Source organism: Herpailurus yagouaroundi, unplaced genomic scaffold, assembly GCF_014898765.1.
Source record: "Herpailurus yagouaroundi ecotype Mexico unplaced genomic scaffold, PumYag 187, whole genome shotgun sequence".
NCBI lineage: Eukaryota > Metazoa > Chordata > Mammalia > Carnivora > Felidae > Herpailurus > Herpailurus yagouaroundi.
In genome coordinates, this window is record NW_024412418.1 from 30,387,860 (window position 1) to 30,413,575 (window position 25,716).

General features: G+C 46.3%; 1 protein-coding gene and 1 pseudogene across 1 annotated transcript; both read left to right on the plus strand.

Annotated features, from left to right (window-relative positions):
• The first annotated feature begins 16,709 nt into the window (after positions 1-16,709).
• DBX1 (developing brain homeobox 1) lies at positions 16,710-21,932 on the plus strand. The gene is given in 5 exon segments (XM_040495880.1): positions 16,710-16,844; positions 16,846-17,188; positions 17,829-17,930; positions 19,882-20,084; positions 20,530-21,932. Coding segments are annotated over 5 exon segments (1,032 nt in total). The 5' UTR covers positions 16,710-16,820; the 3' UTR covers positions 20,890-21,932.
• A 2,148-nt stretch (positions 21,933-24,080) lies between these two features.
• LOC121043891 (60S ribosomal protein L7-like) lies at positions 24,081-24,856 on the plus strand (annotated as a pseudogene).
• The last annotated feature ends 860 nt before the right edge of the window (positions 24,857-25,716 follow it).

The following is a 25,716-nucleotide window of genomic DNA, read 5'->3' on the forward strand; positions in this document are numbered from 1 at the left end:
TTCTGTTTTTGTAATGTAAGTTTCTTTAAAAAAATAACACTGATCCCACTGGCACACCCACCATCACATACTGAACCAGGCTGTGCTAGGCAAGTACTTATTAAATAAACATGCTGAGTCAAAACAGGTCATGAATGGCATGAAGTTTTGTAAACCAAATTACTTTGTTTCTCTCTGGGATGGCAAACAGACCTGAAAAGCTTTTCAGAAATACCAGTGAAGCTGACCTATCTGTTTTCTGAAACTATGGATGTCCTTGGACCAGAACCTGAACCCATGGGATATTTCGCTTGGGCCAGACAGCCTGTCCCTTCTCTGAAGCTGACACTACCATCTGAGCCAAGAGCTAAGTCCCCCAGAGCAAGTACCGAGAAAGGGCCTCGGAAGGAGTTGCTTCATCCCAGGAAGAGTTAAACTTCTTGCACAGAGCAGGCCTTCCTTCAGCTCCAACCGTGCTCACTCCAGAAAACAGCTCTGGGAGCCCCAGAGGGGGCTTTAGCTGCTCTGACTTCTCACACACTCTTCTTTCAAATGAATTTAAACCTTTTCTTGTCCAAATCCCTACAGAAGGAAAAAAAAAAAAAAAAAAAGTAACCACTCTGTAGTTTTTCTACTATTATGCAAATAAATTAATCAGGCAATGCTCCTGTGAGAATTAATTTATATTTGAATCCAATGAGGCCTGGACGCTTGCTAACTGAACCCCCAGGCCAAAGCCTCAGCTAGGTAGCACCTCATATTATTCCTTTGACGAAATGTGAACTGACATAAATACTATGGCCCCCTTTCAATCCGATTACCCCGTAACTTCACATCAATGCTACCCTAGCCATCAGATTCTGGCGTCTTTCCTTTCACCGGCTCCAGGAACAACAGACAACTCCTCCTTGATAAACAAGTGCCCACGCTGCCACCTCGTACCCCCACTCTTAACCCATCATCCTCACTCAATGGGCTCCATTCGACAAGGTATTTTATTTTGTTTGTAGGAATCAAGGACTGAAAAACAGTTCGAAATCAGGCCTGGCTGGGGCTGTTCATTCAAAGCTGCCCTTTTCACACAATCAGTCACTAAGAGCCTCTGGAAATAACACCCCTGAAGTATCCACCCTTTAATGGACGTCATTCCCTTGGGACGCTCCCTACCCCTCCCCTCCCGCCCAAACCCATTTCATCTCCTTCCATTACGTCTTAAGGACTCTTTTTAAAACACACAAAAAACAAACAGCAGCACAGGTCTCCCTTGGCTTGCGTGACCTGAAGCTCAGTCAAAATGAACCTACATTTTAAACCATACCTTTGTACTAAACTCATGTTGACAACCACTAAATTCTTTCCGTTGCTCTGCATAGAAACTTAAAAAAAAAAAAAAAAAAAAAGATTCATTTCGATCCCCACCCCCCAAACTCTGCCCATTTAAAAAGCTTGGCTAAATAATCCACCAGGTGGGGGGAAAGCTTTTCTATGTGGACAGCTCAGTTTCTGGAGCCCCTACCTTGGTAATTAGATTAACAGGCAAACGTGAACAGCGGCAACCAAAACAGTCCCCACTCTCTTCATTCTTTATGCCATTTAAGCACGAAACTCATCGCAAAATATCTTGAACGGTGGCAGAAAAAAATATGGATTTGTGAAGTGCTCTATGCTGAACGTGAAAATGAGAGAGGAAGAAAACAAAGCAAGCTTTGTGTTAAAAAAAAAACAAACTGCAAGTAATTGTAGTACTTGTTTTTTTGAGAAAAGGGCAGAAGTTACATACGCTCATCAACAACTATGTTTGTTAGCTTTGTAGTTAATTAGTTTAAACATTTCGGTGCCTCCTTTTAGCACAGTCTAAAATAGAGGACAGTGACCCTAGAGGCAACGCTTTTCTCTCTGAATCAATGAAGGCCAAATACCTTCTGTAACCACAGTCCCACAATAGGCTTTGAATTTTGAGAAATCCTTTGAAACATGTTCTAACTAAATATGTACATATTTTTTAATATATATATTTTTTAAATATTTTATTTTATTCTTGAGAGACAGAGAGAGAACATGAGCAGGGGAAGGACAGGAAAGAGGGAGAGACACATGATCTGAAGCAGGCCTTAGGCTCTGAGCTATCAGCACAGAGCCTGACCTGGGGCTCCAACCATGAACCGCAAGATCATGACCTGAACTCGAAGTCAGATGCCCAACTGACTGAGCCACCCAGGCGCCCCCCTAAATATGTATATTAAGAAGCTATTCACTTTTTAGAAATAAGAGAAAGAAAAATAAGTATATGAATTGAAACACATGAACACTCACTCAGCTACCTACAAGGAAAGTTATGGTTTTACCAAATACCTTTCATATTTTTCCAAAGCAACTTGCTTTCTGCTATGCCAGAGGAGAACATCTCTGTTTTCATATAAAGTAAACTTCTGTTTAAAAGAAAAAGAGGCCCTTAGTGAATTTATTAGATTTTGGTGATAAATTATCACTAAAAGTGACACTCTCTTTCCTTTCATCCTAGTACTGGTACCTTTGCCCAAACATTTAAAATTTCTTGCCTGGGATCTGCCAGATGCAGGTTTAGTGGCTGTTCAAGAACATTGTTACATACCATATTTTTAGTCAAAAATAGGCACAACTGCTTTATTCCCTTCCCTTGGCCTGGTTGTTCACTATTCATTCAACAATGAACGGTTCCTAGATGTGCCACAGCAGCAGGCTCTCTTGTACTTAGGATGAACAGTGTGGTTAAAATCCTCACTCCACATCCTTCCTTTACCTTCAATTTGAAGCCACAGGAATCTTCTGCGGCAAGCTCAGCCCTACTCAGTCCTGCCCCCTAATAAGAAACATCGAGGAGACGTAGTTCATGAACTTAGGGGACTGAGCAGTCAGTCACCTTCCATGTTGTTGCCCTCATCAGGTGACATAGGCTCCCAGGCTACCCAGATTGACCCCTTGGCCCTTAAGTTCCCGCACTGACCCTTTGTCTTCTTGTTCTTCAGTCCCTTCCCAGATCACCTGCCTGCCCAGAACGAGAATTGCTTCAAATATAGAGCTGGCCTTCCTCTAACCCAGTGGTCCTCACCCAGGGGCAATTTGGGCTCCCTCCTATGACTAGGGAGGTACCCCTGGCATCTAATGGGCAGAAGTCAGCAATGCTGCTAAACATCCTACAGTGTACCACATAGCACCCCAAACAAAAACTGAAGTTAAGAAAACTGGCTATAATCAGTCCCCTCCCCAATCTCATAGGCTGCGTAGGCTACCGAGTAGGAACACAGACATTGAGTCAAATCTACCTCTGCCACTGAATTAAGTACAGGATGCCCTGTAAGCTACTTTATGCTTTCTGAGTCTCAGTTTCTTTGTCTATAAAATGGACTTGTTATGAGACAAGGAAATAATATATCTACGAAGCACCAGCACAGCACTCACTAAATGAAGCCATAATTCTCATTGCAACTATATTATCATCCCTAGAAATGTACCCCAAGATCCAACCCCGCTGAGTTCTGTTACTTCTTATAAGCTTTCCCCCCACTGCTGATAGTTTTCAGAGCACAGAAGCTATATGGAGGCGTGGGTCTACCATTCCTGCCTCCAGAGTCCTGGAGGCATTGTTAATTACCCAGAGTTGGTCTTAGAATCCTTCTCTACATAGTACTTTAGATGCCACTTCCAATCAGTGAGATTCAGCATAGGAACGAAAGTCTATTTGCCATCTATAATCCATGTTATCTCTTATTAACTAGAGGTTATTTCTTCCTAGAAATACTGTGTTTCCTATCGCTGGAAGTGTTTAAGTAAGGCTAACATGAAAGGGATTTTATTTTTAATATGCATAGGACTTCATGCATATTAGGATAACCATCTTGGTGGTACAAGACACGCACACCACATGTGCAACCCATATGCTCACTGGGCATGAGGAAGATGATTTGGGTGGGTCCATTAGTCAAAACGGGATAAATTCTCTGATAACTCCAAAATCTTATAATAGAAGCTTTTTTCTTGTCTATGTCACGGACCAATACAAGATGGGCCGCTCACCTCCAAGCCATGACTCAGGGATCTGCGCTCTCATTACATGCTGTACCTCTTCCACTCCATCATGGGGCCTCCTTGCCCTAATGGAAGGAAAGAGAAAAAGGATTGTGTATAAGAGATTTTATATGCCAAGCCTGGAAATGATGCACATTACTTCTGCCCACATTCTGTTGCCCAGAGCTGAGTGTATGGCTCCATCTAACTGTGAGGAAAGCTAGGAAATGCTGTCTGTGTGTTCATAAGGAGGAGAAAAATGACTACTGGTGGGCATTAGCAATGAATATCTGTGATAATCATTAAAATTTTTTATAAAACAGGAGTCAGATAGTAGTAAAGAACAGCTACTAGGACTCAGCCGTGAGTCTAACTTTGGGTAAGGCACACTTCATGCACTGTGTTTCAAGATGTCGTAATAGACCCTGTTTGTTGCATATATAAAACCAGACCCCTTTACCTTTCTTAATAGGGATCCCCTCTGTTCAGAAATCTAATACCTATGTATCTCTAAGAAAGTGACCCTTGATCTATTTAATTAAAAACACTAGATGGGCACTGAGGAGGGCACTTGTTGGGATGAGCACTGGGTGTGTATGCAAGCAATGAACCATGGGAATCTACCCCCCAAACCAAGAGCACACTGTATACGCTGTATGTCAACCAATTTGACAATAAATTGTATTTTAAAAAAATAACAAATAAATAAATACCCCCAAAATGCTAATTCCAGGGATCCTGGGTGGCTCGGTCGTTTAAGCATCCAACTCTTGATTTCTGCTCAAGTCATGGTCTCACAGGTTCATAGTATCGAGCCCTGAGCTGTCAGCCCAGAGACTGGGATTCTCTCTCTCCCTTGCTGCCCCTCCCCTGCTTGCATGTGTGTGTGCATGCGCTCTCTCTCTCTTTCTCAAAATAAATAAACAGTTGTTTTAAAAACGTTAATTCCTTGGGGCGCCTGGGTGGCGCAGTCGGTTAAGCGTCCGACTTCAGCCAGGTCACGATCTCGCGGTCCGTGAGTTCGAGCCCCGCGTCGGGCTCTGGGCTGATGGCTCAGAGCCTGGAGCCTGTTTCCGATTCTGTGTCTCCCTCTCTCTCTGCCCCTCGCCCGTTCATGCTCTGTCTCTCTCTGTCCCAAAAATAAATAAACGTTGAAAAAAAAAATTAAATCTAAGTTTTTGTGTCTTCTTCTGTAGATCAGTGAGGATAATAATAGGATCTACCTCACGAGGCTGTTTTGAAGATTATTTTAAATAATATATGGAAAAAACTTAATACCTATCATTATCTTTATCATTATGTTGTTGTCAATGTTATTTGGTTAAATGTCCTTCACTGACATCTAAAAGAAAATCAGGCATTAGGATGTTTAGTCTCCTGAGAAGAAAGGGAACTAAGTTTCTTACTGGCCAGTCACTGTTCTAAACAATAAACATTTGTCACAGTCTTTTAAGGTATTATTACACCCATCTTAGATGAAACATTTGAAAAAACTAAGGAACAGAAAGGTTAAGTAACTGGACCCAAGCTAGTAAAGTAGCAATGGATGCTCTCTCTCTCTCTCTCTCTGTCCACAGAAGGCCAAGAAGAAAAAATTACAGGGTGATCAAAACTGAGTGATGAAAAAGTAGCATTTAAACTGCAGCTTGGGGGCGCCTGGGTAGCTCAGTGGGTTGAGCATCCTACTCTTGAGTTGGGCTCAGGTCATGATCTCATGGTTTGTCAGATCAAGGCCCAAGTCGGGCTCTGTGATGACAGTGGGAAGCATGCTTGGGATTCTCTCTCTCCCTCTCTCTCTCTGCCCCGGCCCTGCTCACGTGTGCACACATGCTCGCTCACTCCATCTCCCTTTCTCTCAAAATAAATACACATTTATTGATGTAAAGAATTTTAAAAATAAAAAATTAAAAAAGAAACTGTAATTTGAAGGATGAGCATGACCTAACCAAATGAATCAAGCAGAGAGAATAATATAGGCAAAGGTATGCTGATTAGAAAGAGCCTGGCACCTTAGAGGAGGGAAGAGAATGAGGAAGCAGAACTGTGGTAGAGGATGGGCGGGGACAGCAACTGTGTGGGGCTCATTCCTTCTACTTGGTCCTAAGTGGAATGGGAAGACCCAGGATGGCACAAGCTGTGTCTGGCTTGTTCACTCCAGTATTCCCAGACCTTGAATAGTGCCTGCTGGTACACTGTAGAATCTCAATAAATGTTTGTTGGTTGAAGGAAAGGATGGGGTGATAAGATATAATTTATATATCAAAATCTCTAGTTGCTATAAAGTATACCTCCTCCCTCTCTTTTGTTCCTCCTACTAACACAGAACTGGCTACTTATTTTCTTTCTCTCGGCAACCCTTCAAATACTTGAATATGGCAGTCCTGTCCCCACAGTCTCCACGTCCCTAGACCAACAGCCTCAGCTTCTTGGCATCAGTTTCCCATACTCAGGAACTCTAGTCAATACTGTCCAAGAAACTTCTGCAATGATGGAAATGTTTTATATCTGTCCCATCCAATATGGTGGCCTTATGTGGCTATTGAGTCATGTGTGGCTATTGAGTATTTGAATTGTGGCTAATGTGACTGGGGAACTATATTTTAAATTTTATTTACATTTGAATTATTTACACTTTATTTATTTAGTTTGAATTTGAATAGTCCCATGTGTCTACTGGCTACTGAATTGGACAGTATGGCACTAGCTCTCCACTCTGACTCTTTCAGATAATACGATGGACATCTCTGAATCTTCCCATTTTATTTACCCACCTCTGGCTTCCCATTTTATTTACCTTCCTTTCCACCAGAATTAACCAACTTTGCTACTCTGTACCCTGTGCTGGGCTTCTGACTCACGTCAGCTAATTTAGCACCCAGGGCACAAAGATTAGCTGGAACCCCTTTCTTTGGCAAATGCCAGTTATCAGAATAGCAGCTTTTGGCTTTCCGGGTCACATAATTTCTCTCAGAGATGAGTTCATTCAGACACATATTTATACACATAGTTTCTGTCTAAGAACCTAAATGAGGGCTGGTTAAGGATCTGCCAGTACATCCATTAATTACACTATAAAAATTAAGCATTTACTCCATTTAATGCTGTGAGTTAGTACACGTGTTACCCTGAGTGTGGTTCCTGTGCTATGGGATGTGACTCTTTATTAAACATATTTTGTCAACTAAGCATATTCACTGATAATGTCTGCTAATGGCCAACAGTACTAACTAAAGTCATCACCTAATCATTCAATCAGCAAAGAGGACTCGCCTAGGGCATACAGATGAAAATTAGACAGTCTTTTGACAAAATCTGAAGCTTCCCAATCTATCATCTAGAGAACCAAACTGTATAAATGAAGAATTGTGAACGACAAGACTTTATAAGAGGCTAGAAGAGAGATCAGTGAATGAAATACACTGAACCTTAAGGCAGGAAAGGTCCTTTTAGATGAGACAGGAGAGTGCTCCCAGAACTTAAAGAACTTGTCACTCTGCACACATTTCTCTTAATGCATGCCACATGCCAGGCACCAGGACACAGAGACAAAGGATACGGTGCCTGCCCTCAATGAGTCTATGGTCTACGAGGGAAACAAACAAACATGTAAATTATTCTAACATAATAGGTGCAGCCGCCAGATTTAGCAAATAAAAATACAGACCATCCCGTTAAATTTAATTTTCTGATAAATAATAAATAACTTTTTTAGTATAGGTATATCCCACATAATATTTGGGACATACTTATACAAAAAATAATATTTGTTTGAAATTCAAATGTAACTGTGCATTTAGTATTCTATCTGGCAATTCTAAATACAAGGTCAAAAAATGCAATGATCAAAGGGGATATTAGGTACTCCAAGGGAATGCAGACCACAGAGTACATGTCAGAGAAAGGTTACAGAGGAGGCAAGGCTTAGGCCAAATCTTTCCCAACCAGCAGAAGTTCACCAGGCAAAGAGAGTACAGAAGGAGTGATGTGCACAAAGGCACTGGAGTTTGAGAGAGCAGGGCACACTTGAGGAAGAGCAGGTAGCTCAACAGAATAGAGTAACTAATAGGTTATAATCTCAACAAGTAGGAGAAAAGCCCAAGTCAGAATCCAACATAACACCACAAGCTAAGGGATGAACAGAGAAAAGCGAGTTCATAAAAAGAGTAAGAAGCAGTCTGACAAGGAAAAAAAGAAAACCGTGAGGCCAAGATGGAGGGAGAAATGCGCAGTGATGAAGGCTGCAGGTGGTCCAAGTAAAGTGAGTTCACTGACAATCCTAACGGGGACATCAGTGACACTGACAACAGCCATTTCAATGGAATGTGATGGCAGCAGGTTGAGAAAGGTCATGGAAGTGGCAAAAATCAGAGAACCCAAGGGTAGACATTGTTTTCAAAAAGTATGATTGTTACAAAAAGCATCATGCTGGGGCGCCTGGGTGGCGCAGTCGGTTAAGCGTCCGACTTCAGCCAGGTCACGATCTCGCGGTCCGTGAGTTCGAGCCCCGCGTCAAGCTCTGCGCTGATGGCTCAGAGCCTGGAGCCTGTTTCCGATTCTGTGTCTCCCTCTCTCTCTGCCCCTCCCCCGTTCATGCTCTGTCTCTCTCTGTCCCAAAAATAAATAAACATTGAAAAAAAAATTAAAAAAAAAAAAAAAAAAGCATCATGCTTAGACCTGAACCATCAGGGAACTTGCCTGGGCCCTGAACTTTAAGGAGAGCCCCCAGTCTGGCTCCCCTCCAGCTTCACCCATGTCCATGTGGCTAAGGGGACATGCTCACCTAGAGCCCGTACACTCCCTTTTAGGCCTTGGAATTCTTTACTCAGTTGGAACCAAGTCTACTTTCCAAGATTACACAAGCCTCTTCCTAGGTCTCTCTTTCCATGAGTTAACTCAGCCCCTCGCATGCTCATTTCTAAACCTGAGGTGTCACAGATCACGGATGACTATTAGGGGTGGAAGGGTGTGGATGGATCTTGGACATGTGGACCAGGTGTCTGCACTCTTGGATGCATGACCATTCATGATGTAGGAGGGAGTCAGCATGGGAAGTGAAGTAGGGTGTGCCACAGGCTTCCACCTACAGTCTTATCTCAGGCCTCAGAAAACTTAGAGGAAATGTGTAAGAAGGAATTATTGGTGATGGAATGAGGCCAAGAGAGGGTGCTTTTGAAAATTAGCACTATCTGATGTTTTCTTTTACTTTTAAGTAAACTTTACGCCCAGTGTGGGGGGTTGAACTCACAACCCTGAGATCAAGAGTCACATGCTCTACTGACGGAGCCAGCCAGGTGCCCCCAAAATGAGCATCATTTGGACAAATCTGTGGTAAAGGGGATATTGAAGCTACAGATAGAGAAACTAGGTCCCCATATTGGTGAGGAGTTCAGCAGCAAATATTTCCAAAAAAGAAACCAATTACAGAAATGGGGAAAGGGTTAAGGAACTAAAGAAGGGATGTCAATGCACCAAAGACGAGCAACAGTGAGAAGCCATTATATCCCATTATATCCCTAGGCCTGTAAGTGCAGTAGGTTGTCAAGATAATATTGCCAGAGCCTAGGGAGCTTGGGATCTGCAGCTGCAGTCACTCCCAGAGATTCAACAAATCAAGAAGAAAGCAAGAGGAATAAATACCTCAGCCTTCCTCTCCTCCAGCCCTTGACTTGGTGCAATTGCCTGCCATGGACTGAAACCAACTAGAAGAAACCAGCCAGCAAAGTATCCCAGGGGCAATGCATTCCCTAGAGGCCAGCCTCATCAGGCAAAAGCAGGGAAAGAAGGGTTGCAAGTAAATTTGGAAGGGCAAACAAAGAATAAATAATTAATACTGTCCCTAAGAAGGCAGAAGATGACTTAACTAAGTGGAAATGTGAATACAATGGAAAGGAAGTTGGCAGGAAGGAAATGGGAGGCATTTATGTCAAATAACCATCTCTTTTGCTCTCTGCAGTTAGAGGGGAAGGTTGATAGTGGATGAGGTAAGCAGGCAAGAGAATGTTTTGGCTTAACGCCTGTAGATGGCGGTTGACTTAAGGCCATTGTACAGTATAGGTAATACCCTAAGATAAGGCTATTTTCCACATGCCTTCTCAATGTAAGAGATGTCACATTCCCCAAGTCCCCCTCTCCTTTCCCTACATTAAACAGAACCACATAGCAGGTAAAAGTCTTGGGAGGATTTTTCCTTCCCTCTTTCCTGAAATTACCTCTAGAACCACCTCAGCCTCTGCCAACAAACCTCCAGCAACTTAGAAGCCCACACACTTCAGAATACTTACCTCTGAAATACGGATTCATGATTTAAAACAGCCTCTCTAGGGACACCTGGCTGGCTCAGTCATAAGAGCATGCAACTCTTGATCTTGGGGTTGTGAGTTCGAGCCACATGTTGGGTTTAGAATAAACAAACTTTTTTTTTTTAAGGCTTTCTATCTTATAGGTTCCTCCTCTAACCAAATCAAGACTCCCTACCTGTTAGAAAAAAAATATTTCTTACAGCTAATTTTCACCACATTATAAAGAACTAGTAGTCTTACCTCTAATCCTCCCATGGGTATCTGCACTGGAAAAATACCTCTTTGTCCCAAAAAAGCAATCTCTAAATTTCAGAGAAAATGAGCTTAAGAATTTGGGATGTTTAGACAAGGATATTTCCCCCACTACCCCCTCCAACCAACTGACCCTAAATCTAACAATGACTCCTTTTCCTTTATGTTTTAGAACATACCATCTGTTTTTGTTGTTGTTTAACAAACAGAGGAAGAAAAAGGAGAAGGTGAAACAAGATTCTGTTTTGGAAAAGAGTGTCTCAGTGCATAGGCAAACATCTTTTTCCCTTGTGGGCTCTTAAGTGTTGGACACGATTGGGTTTCATATCAAGACAACAAACCCAGAGGTAGTTTTAACATTGGTATGAACCTCACAACACCGACTTCTCACACCCACTCAAAGGAAACAAGACCAGTCTCCTCTGGGGTCCCCTGTTCGTGTGTAGGGGTGGGGGCGGTGGGGAGTGGGCCAGTTCATTTCTCCAGGACCTGTCACCCAACTCACTAGACCGAATTCCCCCCCTGCACCCTAGGGGGCAGCTCCACCCCAACACAAAACCAGACTCGCTAAGAGGCGTCTGCTCCGGATCCCGGGGGCCTGGGGCCTGGAAAGAAGGCGGAATAGATTCCATACTCTCTCTTCTCCCTCCAGCCGTCGACAAACGCGGCCCTTTCAGGCCCAGGGAAAGGTCCTATACCCTTTCCCACCCAGCGCCCCGTCAGGTCAGCCAACTTCACCTTCATCCAAGCCTCTTTATCCAGAAGGACTCTGGGACAGAAAATCAATAGTTGCAGCTCGAGGCGAGGGGAAAGGGCGGGGAGAAAAGGGAAGCTGGGACAGGTTGGTGGGGAGGTGGCGAGGCGGTGAGGAAGCGGTTCATTGTGGGGCCTCTACGGGTAATTAAAGCGGCTGAAAGGCGTTGCCAGGACCAGGGGTGCGTGCGGGGAGGGGGGGTGGGAATCACCTGTTTTACCCCTGGCGTCGGGCCACATTTCGTGGCGGGACCAAGACGGAAGAGGAGAGTGCTCAGAGGGCGATGCATGGTAGGACGCGGGGCTGGACCCGAGGGCCCAGGGGCCCCGGGGCTTTGCTCTCCGCACCGAGGGGATCACGAGACCCGAGGCGCAGGAACCGCGCCGGCGCAGTACTCCCGGGCTGGCCGCTCTGCCCCGAAGCCCCCAGCGCACTGGGCGCTCGTTCTCTCCACGCCCGGCGCGCCCTGGGCACCCGGAAATGCTGTCTTTCCAGGGGCCTGACGGGACTAGGCGCTGGGAGCTGATGGGGCCCGCGGTGGGGCGACAAAGAGCTGAGCGTTTTTAAACTTTAGAAGGTCAGATCTGGAAGGAAGGACCTATAGAGAGCTCGCTAGGGGAGTCCCTCCTTTCACACACAGGGACACTGAGGCCCGGGAGACAAGGGCTGTCACTAAGGACCCCCAGTGAAGTGAAATGGATCCAAATGTGAGTTAAAAGGATATTTAACTCGGCAGTCTGAGGGAGAGCTGGTCAAGCAAGGAAAAGCGAAGGCAATTTATTTTTAAGGCGAGAGAGAGAGAGAGAAACATTAGCTTTGAGAAGAAACAATACGAAAGTGATTTGATTTCCCAGACAAGGGGGGGGGGGTGTGGTGTGATGGAGAGAAAAAGTAGTCAAGGCCCAACTCATCTAAATTTCATTTTGATCGTTTTGAATGGGCCGAGATCGCCTGTACCGACGCCTCACCGTGTTAATATCGTTGGGCCTCGGCGTCCAAGCCCCGCGTTAAAGTAAACTCCCGCCAGGCAGGCACTGCTCGCCGAGCTGCTCTACACAGATCCTCTTTCTTCGGGTTCAAAAAGAAGAAGAAGAAGAAAAAGAAAACACAAAAAACCCACAAAAAAACACAACACACAGTTAACCACCTGTCAGGGCTGAGGATACAATGAGGCTCCTCGAAAAAGAGCTTTTCATGCATGCGTAATATATTTGTTCAGCTATTCACTTAATGAAGCTGATAAATGTGATGCAAGACAATAGTCAAGTTAATCTATTTAGTAAAATGTTTTGAGACTTTCAGGCTACGTTAAGGAGGGGAGCGTTGGGCGACATTTTCATTTAAATGCGCTCATCTCCCCTCTTAGGCTGCACAGGGGGGTTCAGGCAATCTATGTGAATATAATTTCTTATAAATGTGTCTTTAATGGGTTTAATTCACCCTTGCCAGCTGTTTTGGGGGCTATTTTGTAAGAGCAAAACAAACGTTTCAGGCTTGGAAAGCTAGTTAAAATTAGTTTCGGTCAGCGAGGCCAAGCTATATTTCCTGCAAACCATCTGCTTGATTGGCACAATAGAAGGATTTTCAAGGAAAAGAGGGGGGGGAGTGAGTGTGAAAGGAATGAGGGGTGGGGAGAGACGACAGAAAGGGCTGGGGAGGCCGGTAGTTCCTAGTGGCCTATTCTGAAGGTGAACCCCTTAGAGGTGTCTTAATAGAGCGGCTTGCCTAGAGGGTGGGACGGCTGGAAAGCGCTTGCAGCCCGAGCCTCGTCGTCGCCCTCCTCCTTTGCCTAGGGGGTCAGTTCCCTCTTTTCCCCCCAAGACCGGAGAAACCAGGCAGCGGGGCCCTTTCCCCGTTGCCGCCTTTCCGCGTCCTAACTTCCGAGGCGTGCTCCAACTGTCTGCAGCCCCAGCCCCAGAGAGCCACGGCCAGGGGGTTCAAACCCTTGCAAAGTGCTACCTTGAGGTCCCAACCTTCCCTAACTTCCCTAACTGGTTATGTTTTCTGACGGCCGGGAATCTTAAGTCACTCTACTTTGCAGGCCCTTCTCCCTCTGCGGCCTGCGGTTACCGAGGTGCTCCCGGCTCCGCCCATATTGCAAGGGGCCCCACAACTGCAAGAGCTTGGCGCGTGGGGCTGGGACCCGCCCGCTCTCCACTGCCGGGGAGGAAAGAAATTCCCCATAGCGGGTTCCGAGAGCCCACCCTGCGGTCCCAGGGAGGCTCTGGCAGCTTTGGCTTTGTAGGCCCCAGGAGTCCGGCCAGCTTTGCTGCAGCAGCCTCCCGCAGCAAGCAGTTGCGCCCGCGGCACAGGCAAGGACCTTAAAGGCGGCCAGGGCCTCCGATTCTCTCTTTGCCTCTCGCGCTTTTTCCTTTGAAAGAGAAATAAACAACGCAGCTCTGGGAGAGAGGACGTGAGCGACTTCTTTGAAATAAACTTGAAGATAACGACATTACAATGAATGGCAGGACGCACAAAACCCCATGGGCTCAGGTCAAACGGCATTAGTCACAGGTCTTAGCCGCAGCCGCCGCGCCGCGCAGCCCCTTAGGCTATCGCGGAGTTTGAAAAGACGCGTTCAAGGAGATCACTTAAAGTAAGATCCTTTCGTCCGATTTCTTGCTTCCTTAGGATTTATTCTGCCTTTTCACGGGCGGCCAGCCCTCGCCCCCGCCCTCACTTTTCCTCTTTGCGCCTTAGGAATTCCTTAGGGGACTCTGCAGACGGACCGCTGGAGGCAAGGTCCACGTGGATCTCAGCAAGGGGTTGACCCACCTTCCAAAAATGTCAGGGCCCCTTTTACAAGCGGCGAAGTTAGCAGCAGTTAGTCTATAGTAAGGCAGAATGACCCGGGAGCGGGGGAGGGATGTGTACGCGCGCGCCCGCGCGCCCGCGCGCGCGTGATAGTAAAGGGCCAATGGAGCGTGTCAATCTACAGGATAATAACTAAAAACTACACCCAGCGAAATGCCCCAGCAGGAGAAGAGGCCTGGGGAAGAGGATGGCACTAGGAAGGCCCCAGACTAGCTTTGAGTTCTGAGCACTCCCCTCCTCCTCGCCAAAACCCCTGCAAACCGAGGCTCTATTCCGATCTTCCGGAAGACCTGGGCAAGCGCTTCTCTGATGGGTAACACCTATCAGACACCTGTAGTTACCGATCTTCTCCACCCCTGGAACAAGCCACAGCTCCAGGCGGGGAGGAAAGGAACGAGGGCGGGAGGGAGAAGTGGAGGAAGGTGGAAGGAGGAGGAAGAGAAGGACGCGTTGGCGATGGAGAATTAGAGATGAGAAGAGTTGGAGGGAGAGAATGCTAAAAACAGAGCCGATCTTCCAGCTTCCACAAAGCAGTTGGGGACAGGGGTAGCGGGAAATTGACTGCGATGGAAAACTTCGTCTTGTGGCAAGATGAAAGTGCAGGTGTTCAAACAGTTTAGACTTTTCTCCCCTATTTTATTGCAAGACATCAAAAAGAGAAACTTTGGAAGTTCTTCACACACGTCCCTCGTCCGTTTCCAGAGGTCTCCAATTAACTGGAGCGATGCATTTCCCATACTTAAATACCCACTTATTTAGAAGTCATTCCTTTCCTTAGAGGTTTTCGACAGCCTGCCTGGCCAGTACGCCTCCATAAGAGTCTCGGGCTCAGAAACTCCATACTTGCGTCATCGTAAAGCATTATAATTTGGCTCCAGAGCCTGGCCCTAAATAACTTTTTAATTTGAATCAAGGGAGAGCTTTAGCGGGCTCCGTTTCTGGTTTAATGTGATATAAATCGCAGATGCACTTTTATTGAATGGTTAAAGCAGCGACATGGAGATCATCAACACAAAACGCCCTGAACAAAACCATCGAGAGAAATAAAGCTGGTTAATAAGATTTTTGAGAAAGCTTTGTGTTAAAAAGCAAAAAGGAAAACCAGCTGAAGGTGACAGTTAGTTCATGGTTAATAGGATCAGGGCGGCCTGGCTGGGCTGCACACTTCTCTTTGGGGAGGTTCAGCCACACCAGAGAAATGAATGGGACGTTTAACACATCTGTTATCTCGCCGAACAGAGAAACGGGGGGATCGAGGTTCGGCGTTACCCCAGCCCCAGCCCCCCAGTGAAGAGAGACTGTCTCCAGGAAGACTCTCATTTGAGGTCCCCGATTAAGCATAGGGTCTCCTGACGTGGGACCAGCATTCTTGAGAACTGCGATCTTCCCAGGCTGTTTTCAGGCATTTGTATACTGCAGTTAATTAAGAAGCTGCAAAACTTTGGCCAAAGTTAAGCACCCGGCAATGGGTAGGGCTCTCTCGAGGAATCTCAACTTTTGCTGCTATGGCTTCAAAAGTCCAGGCCATAAGTTTCAAATGAAATTTCTGAGGGCTCCTTGAGGTGGGAAAAGGGCCGGCATAGCACTTCTCGCATTCAGGTCGCCTGGCCTGAGGCTGCTCAAGTGGAATCCAGCAGCCTGGACCCCGTACGTTGCTCCCCTCTGATCCTCCCCCAGGCAAGCTGCGGAGTGCTCCTTGCTGACACTTCTAAAGAAATCTCACTGAAATCATTTTCCAAGTTTCTGGGAGTTTGCAGGAGACACATTTTACTATTCAGGTATCTACCAACTCTCAAACTCTTAGTTTCCCGACCCGAAATAACTCAAATCCAGACCTCCCCCTCCATCCTTATGGACTCCACCTAATAACCCCAAAGCATTAATTCCAAATCTCCCTGTGTTGTCAGAATAGCACCCCACAAACACTGATTTTACCCACCCCTCACATCTGCTTTATGCCTCAGCTGGAGTAACCTATACAGCTAGAGACTGAAGAGGGAGTATATTTTCGTGTTCACTGACTTGAAATCTTCCGTTGCCCTCCCCACAAGGGGGAGGGCTATTTTACTGATTGCCTGGAGACGAATTTCTATGAATATTTATTGATTTATTTTCCAGACTCGGCAGGGGAGCTGCAAATAAATTTAGTGCGTTCTTTAAATAATTCCTTTTCTATGAGGCAAGATGTCATCTGAAACTTCTAAATAGGCATTTAATTAGCCCGGGTGTTGCTTCGGAACAAAAACTCCCGGCGAGAGCTTTGGGGGCGCACTGTATTGCAAAGAGGCGGTCGATATGCAGAATTGATGCGCGCCAGCCTTTGTTGCCGGCCCATTGTGCGGGCCATGCTTATGAAGACTAATCCAATCATAAATTGCACCCCTGCGCCAATCAGAGCGCCCAGAGCCTCCGGCGAATGAAGCTCGAGTGGAGAACTTTGTTGAACTTCATTGTCAGAGCTGTCACTTTTCAAAGCGCTTTAACGGGCGGGCCACTATAAAACCATCACCTCGACGGGAGGACCACGGAGGACTCGCAGACGCCCAAGTGGGATCATTACTTGGAGACGTTTGCTAAGCCCAAGAGAGAGGGCATCGCGGGGGCGGGAGGGGCGGGAAGCGAGGCATTTACCCTCAGGCCACTGGAAGAAGGGTTATTCCGTCCGCCCCGCGCCTAACATGATGTTCCCTGGCCTCCTCGCGCCCCCCCGCCGGGTACCCGAGCCTCTTGCGTCCCACGCCCACCTTAACGCTGCCCCAGTCCCTGCAGTCGGCATTTTCCGGCCACTCGAGCTTTCTGGTGGAGGATCTGATCCGCATCAGCCGGCCTCCGGCTTACCTGCCCCGCAGCTTACCCACGGCCAGCATGTCGCCCCCTAGGCAGGGGGCCCCCGCGACTCTCACAGACACCGGGACCTCGGACCTGGGCTCCCCGGGTCCAGGCAGCCGACCGGACGGTTCACCTCAGACGGCCGCCGCCCCTGCAAGCGAGCCAACGTTTCTGAAGTTTGGGGTTAACGCCATCCTCTCCTCTGCTCCCAGAACCGGTAAGTGAGCGCAGGACACTGAGGGACGGTCCAGGTGCGAGTCCTTCTTGCCCGGTTTCCTGTTTCCTTGCCCACTCACACATCTGCGCACATACACTTACGCAGGGTCCCCGGGACCCCACTCGCGCAATGTGAGACTCAGGTCCAGCCAATTCCCGGAAGAAAAGCCTCCAGGTTCGCCCCACCCTCAGAACGAACTTGATTACCTGCAGTCGGAGAGAGCGCCCGCCCCTAGGCGTGTTGTGTTTCTGCCCTCAAACTTTTGGAAGCCAGTTTTTATAAACCCAAGACAATATATTTACTAGCTTAGCTAGCATAATGCATCTACAATTCTTTTCCTACCCGCCCTAATACTACATATCTCGTTAGTACCTAGGATGAGAATCGGGACAGGGAGCCAACTCTGAGGTGCGTGGGGGGGGGGGGGGGGGGGGGGGTGGTGGTGGAAGGATTCCACAGATGACATGATGTTAGGAAAAGGCTTCTTCTACTTTGTCAAAACATTGAGAAAGATGCCTTTGAAGCCAGCCGAAGGGTTAATCATATCATATATTCAATGCTCTGTACAATAATCAAGTACCTAATCAAATTTCCTTTCTGTCTCTCTCCCTCTTTTCCTTTCTCCTTTACTCTCTGCCAGAAACATCCCCTGCCTTACTCCAGAGCGTCCCTCCCAAGACCTTCGCCTTTCCCTACTTTGAAGGCTCCTTCCAGCCTTTCATCAGATCTTCTTATTTCCCAGGTAGGTCTCATCCCCCTTCCTGGGGGGCGGCGTCCCAGCCCCAGCCCGTCGCTCCCTGCTCCGAAAGCCATATTTCTCCGTCCACCCCTCGGGGTTATGCTCTGGTTCAGAGGTTGCGAGGCGTACAACATTCACGAATCCGTCGCGCCAATTTGATGCCCTATTTAGCACAAGCAGTGACTGCTTGACACTTTGCACCAATTCCCTGCTCTACAAATTAGCAGGAATTGTCATGGTCCCAATTTGAGGCGGTTCCCTTCCCGGCGAGGAGCTGTTGGCATCCCTTCACGCCGCCGTTTTCCCACAGAGTCAGTGCACTTGGCCACGATTCCGCCACAAAGGTTTCAGCACCATGACCAATTGGTCAGCTCCTCCGGGCAGCCACACACAGACCGGCCCTCGCCCCTCCACGCCGCCTAGAGACACCTACCAGCCGGGGCTAATTTCTCTTTAAGACTCATTCAGGGTTTCGGGCTTTTCACAAGACCACATGGGGTGCCCTCTTGTGTGGGATGCCTGGGGTCGCCCAGGGGGAGGAGGACTAGATCCTCCCACAACCCCAACCTTCTATTTCCAACCTGATTTCCCAACCTCTTCTCGTACCCTTCCCCCCACCGCCTTATCTTTTTTAAAGACCTTCAACTTCTAAAATAAGTCTGAGGGAAGCCCGTAATGGGGTCCTAGTCTGGAGGAGAAACACCTTCGACAGTTTACACGAGGTTTTTATCCATCCTGGAATCCCAGTGGTGCCTCAAAGTATAGCTGAGAACTCAGCAACCGGTCAAGACTCAGGAGACAGAGGAGAGCCTATAAAGAGAAGGGAGACTGGGCACGGTTGGTGGGGGATGGGTAGAACCACGACAACACTCCCAAATATCAGAGAAAGAAATAAGCAATTGATTTTTAAAAGGGGGAGAGAGAATTCACCAACAGCCCCCCCCCACCACCATTCATGCTGCTGCTGATAATGGAATTTGCTGCCTTTCTCCCTCATCTCAATGCTCCAACAAAAACAACCCGAGCTTTATAAATAGCTTTTCATGTCCATTTAATGAAAATGATTCCGGGAAGAGAAGCCTCTGCCATCAGTATTCTCCCAATGGTCTTGGCCTGCAGTTGTGTTTAGTTTGAAAGTGTAAATCTCTTTTGTCCCAGTAATATATGGCTTTCGCTGCTTGTCCTCAGTCTTTTTCTGTTAGTTCATTACTACACAATTACCATTCACGCTTCATTAGAGTCTCTGTTTCTTTTCGGGTTTTTTTTTTTCCCTCCCTTAAAGGAAAACTCTCCCCCTTTTTATCATGCCAATACCCATTGGGGAGCGGTCAATGTGCTAATTAGCTGCCACTTTTCATGTATTCGGGCCGAATTCTTTACGTTTTGTGGGGGAGGGGAAGAAAGATTAATATGAAAAAGATGAATGCTGATTGGATTTTTCAAAAAAAAAAAAATCCAAAGCGGATTTTCTTCTGTCAAATAAGTAAGGCACCCCATTTTCATCTAAAGAATGCAAAAGCTACCAAGGTGATAAAAGCATAAGGGGGAAACCCAGCGGCCTCAGCTGGATATTTTTATTTTTATTTTTGTAAATTTTTTCTGTTGCTATTTTAGCCGATATACGCAGGTTTGTTCCCTTGACACTGTTCCCCTGAGACTGTTGAATGGAAAAACGAAACAGGCTATTGTGGAGGCTGTTTTCTGTGTTTCCGTGGTTTTACCTAATCCGGGTTTGCCTGGTTGAAAGGGAAAGTTATTTGGGCGGAAAGCGCCTTTCAGTCTCGCAGGTTTGTAGGTTCCTGGCCTATTCTCCAAGGGGAGAAAAAGGAGAGCTTTAAAGAGATGAAGGGATCAGAGAGAAAAACCGAGGGAGGCCACGAGGGAGGGGCAGACGCTACTGCCGCGGCGGGACGCCGCCCACTCACTCGCAACCCCCCACCCCACCCCTCCGCAGCGTCCTCGAGCGTCGTGCCCATCCCGGGGACCTTCTCCTGGCCGCTTGCTGCCCGCGGCAAGCCTCGCCGAGGCATGCTGCGACGAGCCGTGTTCTCCGACGTGCAGCGCAAGGCGCTGGAGAAGATGTTCCAGAAGCAGAAGTACATCAGCAAGCCCGACCGCAAGAAGCTGGCGGCCAAGTTGGGCTTGAAAGACTCACAAGTGAGGGCGGTCTCCCCAAAGCCCCACCCTCCCCGCTTCACCCCTCCCCCACGCATCGTGCAATTGGAAGGGTCCTCTGAAACCCGTTAGGTCCCCTCCTACGGATGGGGAAAGTAGAGTCTAGAGAGGGAATGAGCGCACGAGCCAGCTTCCTTGAGGCCACTCGGGACAGCTTGCTTCCCTCCCCGGCTCATTGCCCCCCACCTGCGCCCAGCCGGGTCAGGTGCGTGAGGATGGGGCTAGAGGAGCGAGAAGCTGAGGAGGGGGTGAGGGTAGGGTGAGTCCTTGACCGTCTGAACTCACGGGGCAGCGGGCAAGGAGGGGGAGAAGGACAGAGCCTCTTACCTCCCCGACGGTCCTGCCGGAGCCCCTCCCCCACGCCCTTGGTGGGGAGCGCCTGCGATAACCGCTGCTTGTCCCCCGCTCTCTCCCCTCCCCGCTCCAGGTGAAAATCTGGTTCCAGAACCGACGCATGAAGTGGCGGAACTCCAAGGAGCGCGAGCTTCTGTCTAGCGGGGGCTGCCGAGAGCAGACCCTTCCCACGAAACTCAATCCGCACCCGGACCTCAGCGACGTGGGCCACAAGGGCCCAGGGGATGACGAGGAGGAAGACGACGGCCCGGGCAGCCCCCGCCACCGCCTGGTCTATCACGCGTCCCCCGACCCTCGGCACCTGCGGGACCCGCGGCTGGAAGGGCCGCTGCCTGCCTCACCGGCTCACTCCAGCAGCCCCGGCAAGCCTTCGGACTTCTCCGACTCCGAGGATGATGAGGAGGGCGAAGAGGAGGAGATCACCGTGTCTTAGAAGCCCTCCCGTGCCCTGCGTACTGTTTCAAAGTACTTTGAAATTGAAGAGGTGTGATTCAGTCTGCTTGTCCGCTTAGTCCCCGCTGTCCAGACGCTGCCGCTTCCCTTTGCAGAACCTCAGCCTGGTCGAGGGCGCCGCAGCCCCTTCCATTGCCCAAAATGGCGTTTCCTTGCCCCACACACCTCCTGGCAGCTCTCTCCACGCAAGTGAAGTTTAGGTCTTGGTCCCAGCCTTAACTTCCCACCGGAGCTCCTATCTTGCTTATTGCAAGCTATTTAAAACACAGTGGAGTGTTCACTCCTATAGCCTGGGTCTTGCTGTGAGCCAGGCCCTGCTGGTCTTTAGAAGCCACAACTCTAAGACAGGAAACTCTTTATGGAGAAGGAAACGGAGTTAGGAGTCACAACACCAAGCATATAACTCTAAGACCTCTGACTTCCTAGATCCACCCCCCTGTCTTAGGTGGAATGGTCTCCTCTACCCATGTCGACTCTGGTAACCCAGCCTTTCCATAGCAGCTCCCTTAGATATCTGAATTTAAAAAAAAACTTTTTTTTTTTTTTAATTTTATACACATATACACCTTCAGGTCTAAGGCACAACATAAATACTGAGTCCTTCCTGTTGTATTCCAAATGCTCTCTGGGCAAAGAAGTGAGTTATTGAGGGAAGAGTCAGTCTCTATTTCTGTATGTGTCTTTCAGAGCTTTTTCTTTTTAATTTCTGCATCCATAGTATATGCACCAAGCACTCTACCTTGTGCCCTTTTATTATTTCTGGGGAGATTACGCTGACCTGCAAGACTCGAGCACTGGGCATGACATAAGCAGAGGGAGAACCCACAGCCTCTTTGATTTTGATTTTTTTTTTTTACAGAACTTTGCTGTCTTTGCACAGCTTTTATGAACTGTACACTATTTTGTACACATGTGTTGTATGATATTTTATACCAATGTTATTGTGAATGACTATAAAGGATTGACTAGACTTTTCTCTCTGTCTCTCTCTGCAATGGCTTTTAAACTTTAAAAAGGTAGCTGTTTAATTGCATAACTTATAAAGAAATACTTATTTTGTATTTTTACCTTGTACAGATTTTTATATATGTATATATGTATCAAATGAACAAATGCCAAATAAAAAGTAGAATGGACATAGTGGTCAAGTATATCATTAATTCACAGAATGTCAGAGCTGAAAGGGATGATGAGCTTCTCATCCAAGTGCTACTGGGATTTCAGGAAGGGAAGCTGACATTCGAGAGAGAATGGCACATGTCTAAAGCCATCCAGCTGTTTAGTGGCCGAGCTGGAACTAGAACCCATCTCTGACTCTCAGGCCAGTGCCTTTTCTGCTTCCCTGTACCATCGATAACCACATTTGCTATGGTTACGAGGAAAGGAGCTCCAGTAAAGTGGTACCAACAAGTTGAGTCTGCAGTAATCCTTCTTCTCTAAGGCCTGAAATCATTGAAAGTCAGTTTAAGCTGTTCAAGTTTACGATGGCTTTACTTTCCCTTCTTGAAAGTTTATACAATTTCTATTCCCCAGCGAAGCTCAAAATTGGTCTTATCTTTTGTGTGTAAGCTGATTTTCTCAGGAATGTCATCCATAGCCATGACTTGTGGGCCCAGATACAGACTCTGGGGCTCACAAGTGAAACTAAATTTCTTTAAAGACTAGCTTTCAACAGAAACAATTTAAACAGCAACGTAGGAGCAAAAAACATCAGGTAGAACCCTGGTAAAGGCTTCTGTGGGCTTTCAGAGATTGGTATTTGCTGCCTCAGCCACACAGACCCACACTTAATTATCCTAACCCATACCCCAATAGTCGGGGGGGGGGGGGGAATTGTTAAACTTAAATTTCAATAGTTTGTATCCTATCTGAAATCTGAATTTTTCTATTCTCAGTTTAATTCTCTTTCCAAATAACATGAGCCCTCTCTCCATGTAAGGTTCTGATATCTTCCTGTGCTGGGCCTGTTCCTGACACTGGTGATCACTATTTTCATTATTATTTAGAAATGATCCTGAGAACTTGAAAAAAAAAATCTTATTGTCATAATTATCTTAATCCAAGAAACCCTCCACATTCCCCCCCCCCCCCAACACATATGAAAGCACCTAGCATGGTGTTCTGCCCATGGTAGGCATATAACCTTTTAGATAAGAAATTCTGCTCTGAGTGATTCAGGCTATTTTTTCTCCTTCCCTCCACTGTTGCCTGGACATCCATAAATGGGATCCTGACCAGAGTGGCCCACTTTACCCTCCCTGCTAGCTCAAGCCCACAGTTCTTACTTACAGTCAAGAACTATTTTCAGGCATGGGGGTAGATTAGTGTCTACATTCAAAGTACTTTGGGGGCACCCCAAAGTGGCATTGTTCACAATAGCCAAGAGATATTCACATCTCATCATTCACATCATTCACAATAGCTTCTGCAAAATGTCCACCGATGGATGAATAAATAAAGAAAATGTGGTATATACACACAACAGATTATTATTCAGCTTAAGGAAAGAAATCTTGTCACATGCCAAACATGAATGAACCTTGAGGACATTATGCTAAGTGAAATAAGCTGGTAAAAAAAAAGACAAGGACTATACGATTCCACCTATATGAGGTATCCAACACATTCAAACTCAGAAACGGAGAGTAGAATTGTGGTTGCCAAGGGTTGGGGGCAGTTGGGGAAACAGTTGTTCAACGGGTACAGACTTTCAGTTTTACAAGATGAAAACGTTCTAGAGATTTGTTGTGCAATGATGTGAATACGGCTAACATTACTGAAATGCAATTTAAAAATGATTAAGATGGAAAATGTGTGATTTTTAATTTCAATTAAAACATTTAAAAAAAATTTAAATAAACTGGAAAAATAACTCACATGTTAGAAGAACTAAAAGTCCAGTAATGGTCAAAATTATGACCAAATGAAAAAATTCATGGTAAGCAATATTATCATAACACAATGTGAATGCATTGCATAATATAATGTAAGAAGCAATATATGGTGTAAAGTTTTTCTATATTAGGAAAAGTTAATGGGGCACCTGGCTAGCCCAGTCAGTAGAGCATGCAACTCTTGATCTCCAGGTCGTGAGTTCAAGCCCCATGTTGGCAGTAGGGTTTACGTAAGAAGAGACAGAATTTCCTCTTTTCCAGATGGACTCATGGAGGGTGCAGAAGAGAAGAAAAAGAAGGTTCCTGCTGTGGCAGAAACCCTTTAAAAATAGCAAAGGAATTTTGCAGAGTTGAAAATCAACCATCTGAGAAAGAAGTTTGCCCAAAAGATGCTTCGAAAGGCAAGGAGGAAGCTTATCTATGAAAAAGCTAAGCATTACCACAAGGAATATAGGCAGATGGACAAAAATGAGATTCTGTTACCAGAAAAGCTGGCAACTTCTACAAACCTGAGGAACCCAAATTGACTTTTGTCATCAGGATCAGAGGTATCAATAGTGTGAGCCCAAAGGTTTGAAAGGTGTTGCAGCTCCTTTGCCTTTGTCAGATATTCAACGGCACCTTTGGAAAGCCTAACAAGGCTTCAGATAACTTGCTGAGGACTGTGGAACCATCTATAGCATGGGGGTACCCAAACCAGAAGTCAGTGAATGAAATGATCTACAAGCGTGGTTAGAGAAAAATCAACAAGAAGCGAATTGCCCTGACAGAGAGCACATTGATCGCTCTATCTCCTGGTAAATATGGCATCATCTGCATGGAGGATCTGATTCTTGAGATCTGTACTGTTGGAGAATGTTTCAAAGAAGCAAACTTCCTACGGCCCTTCAAATTATCTTCTCCACAAGAAGCAATGAAGAAAAAGACTACCCATTTTGTGGATGCTGGCAACAGAGAAAATCAGATCAATAGGCTTCTTAGAAGGATGAACTAAAGTATCCACCATGATTATTTTTGTAATCTGGTCAGTTAATAAAGGACTATGTTCAAATTCGAAAAAAAAAAAGAAAAGAAGAAAAGGGAAACGAGAGAGAAAAAGAAAGAGAGAGAAAAAGAGAGAAGTTAAGAAAACTCAGAAAAGGAAAGGAAAACCACCCTAAGCTTTTTAAAATGTGTATGCTACTCCCTTATAATCACAAAGGTCTACATCTTCAGAACTACAAATGCCATGTTTTGGCTTTTTAGTGTCTCTTTTAGCTGAACCAAAGGACGAGGACCATGCCCGTTTTGCACACTGTTTCCCTGGTGACATGCATAGCCCCTGACACATACTGAGTGTTTGAGTTCTGTTGAGCGAATAAATAAATTACAAGGTGAGACACTCAAGAGCCTAGACCATAAGTCTGGAAGTTATAAATCTTTCAAATGAGTTGAAGGATAACTTAGGTCAATAATTAAGACAATGAGACTAAATAAACTGGTCAAATGTGTTTTTTCAAAGTCAAGCCAATTAGCTTAATCCAAAAGACTGAAATAGTTGTATCTCTCCGCTGAAGGAAAAAAAAAATACTAAAATGTGTGGCAGGCAGGCATTCCACTGGGTGCATTCTGCTGAGTGGAGATCTCATCGAAATGTAGATCAGGATTCAGAGCTCTGGGTGTGCAACATGGCTAACCCCTGTTGGTTTACAGAACACACTTTAAGTAGCAATGACTTGATACTCACATGAGTTTTATCCTTGTGGTATGTCATCTAAGGTGGATACTATTATCCCCATATATAGATGCAAAAACTGAGGCTGGGAGTTTGAGTGATTTCCCATGGGTACCTCAGCCAGAATTCAAACTCAGTTTCATTTAACTCTATGACACCATCCTGCTCCCTTGACTAAACGGGTAAAACTCCACCTAAC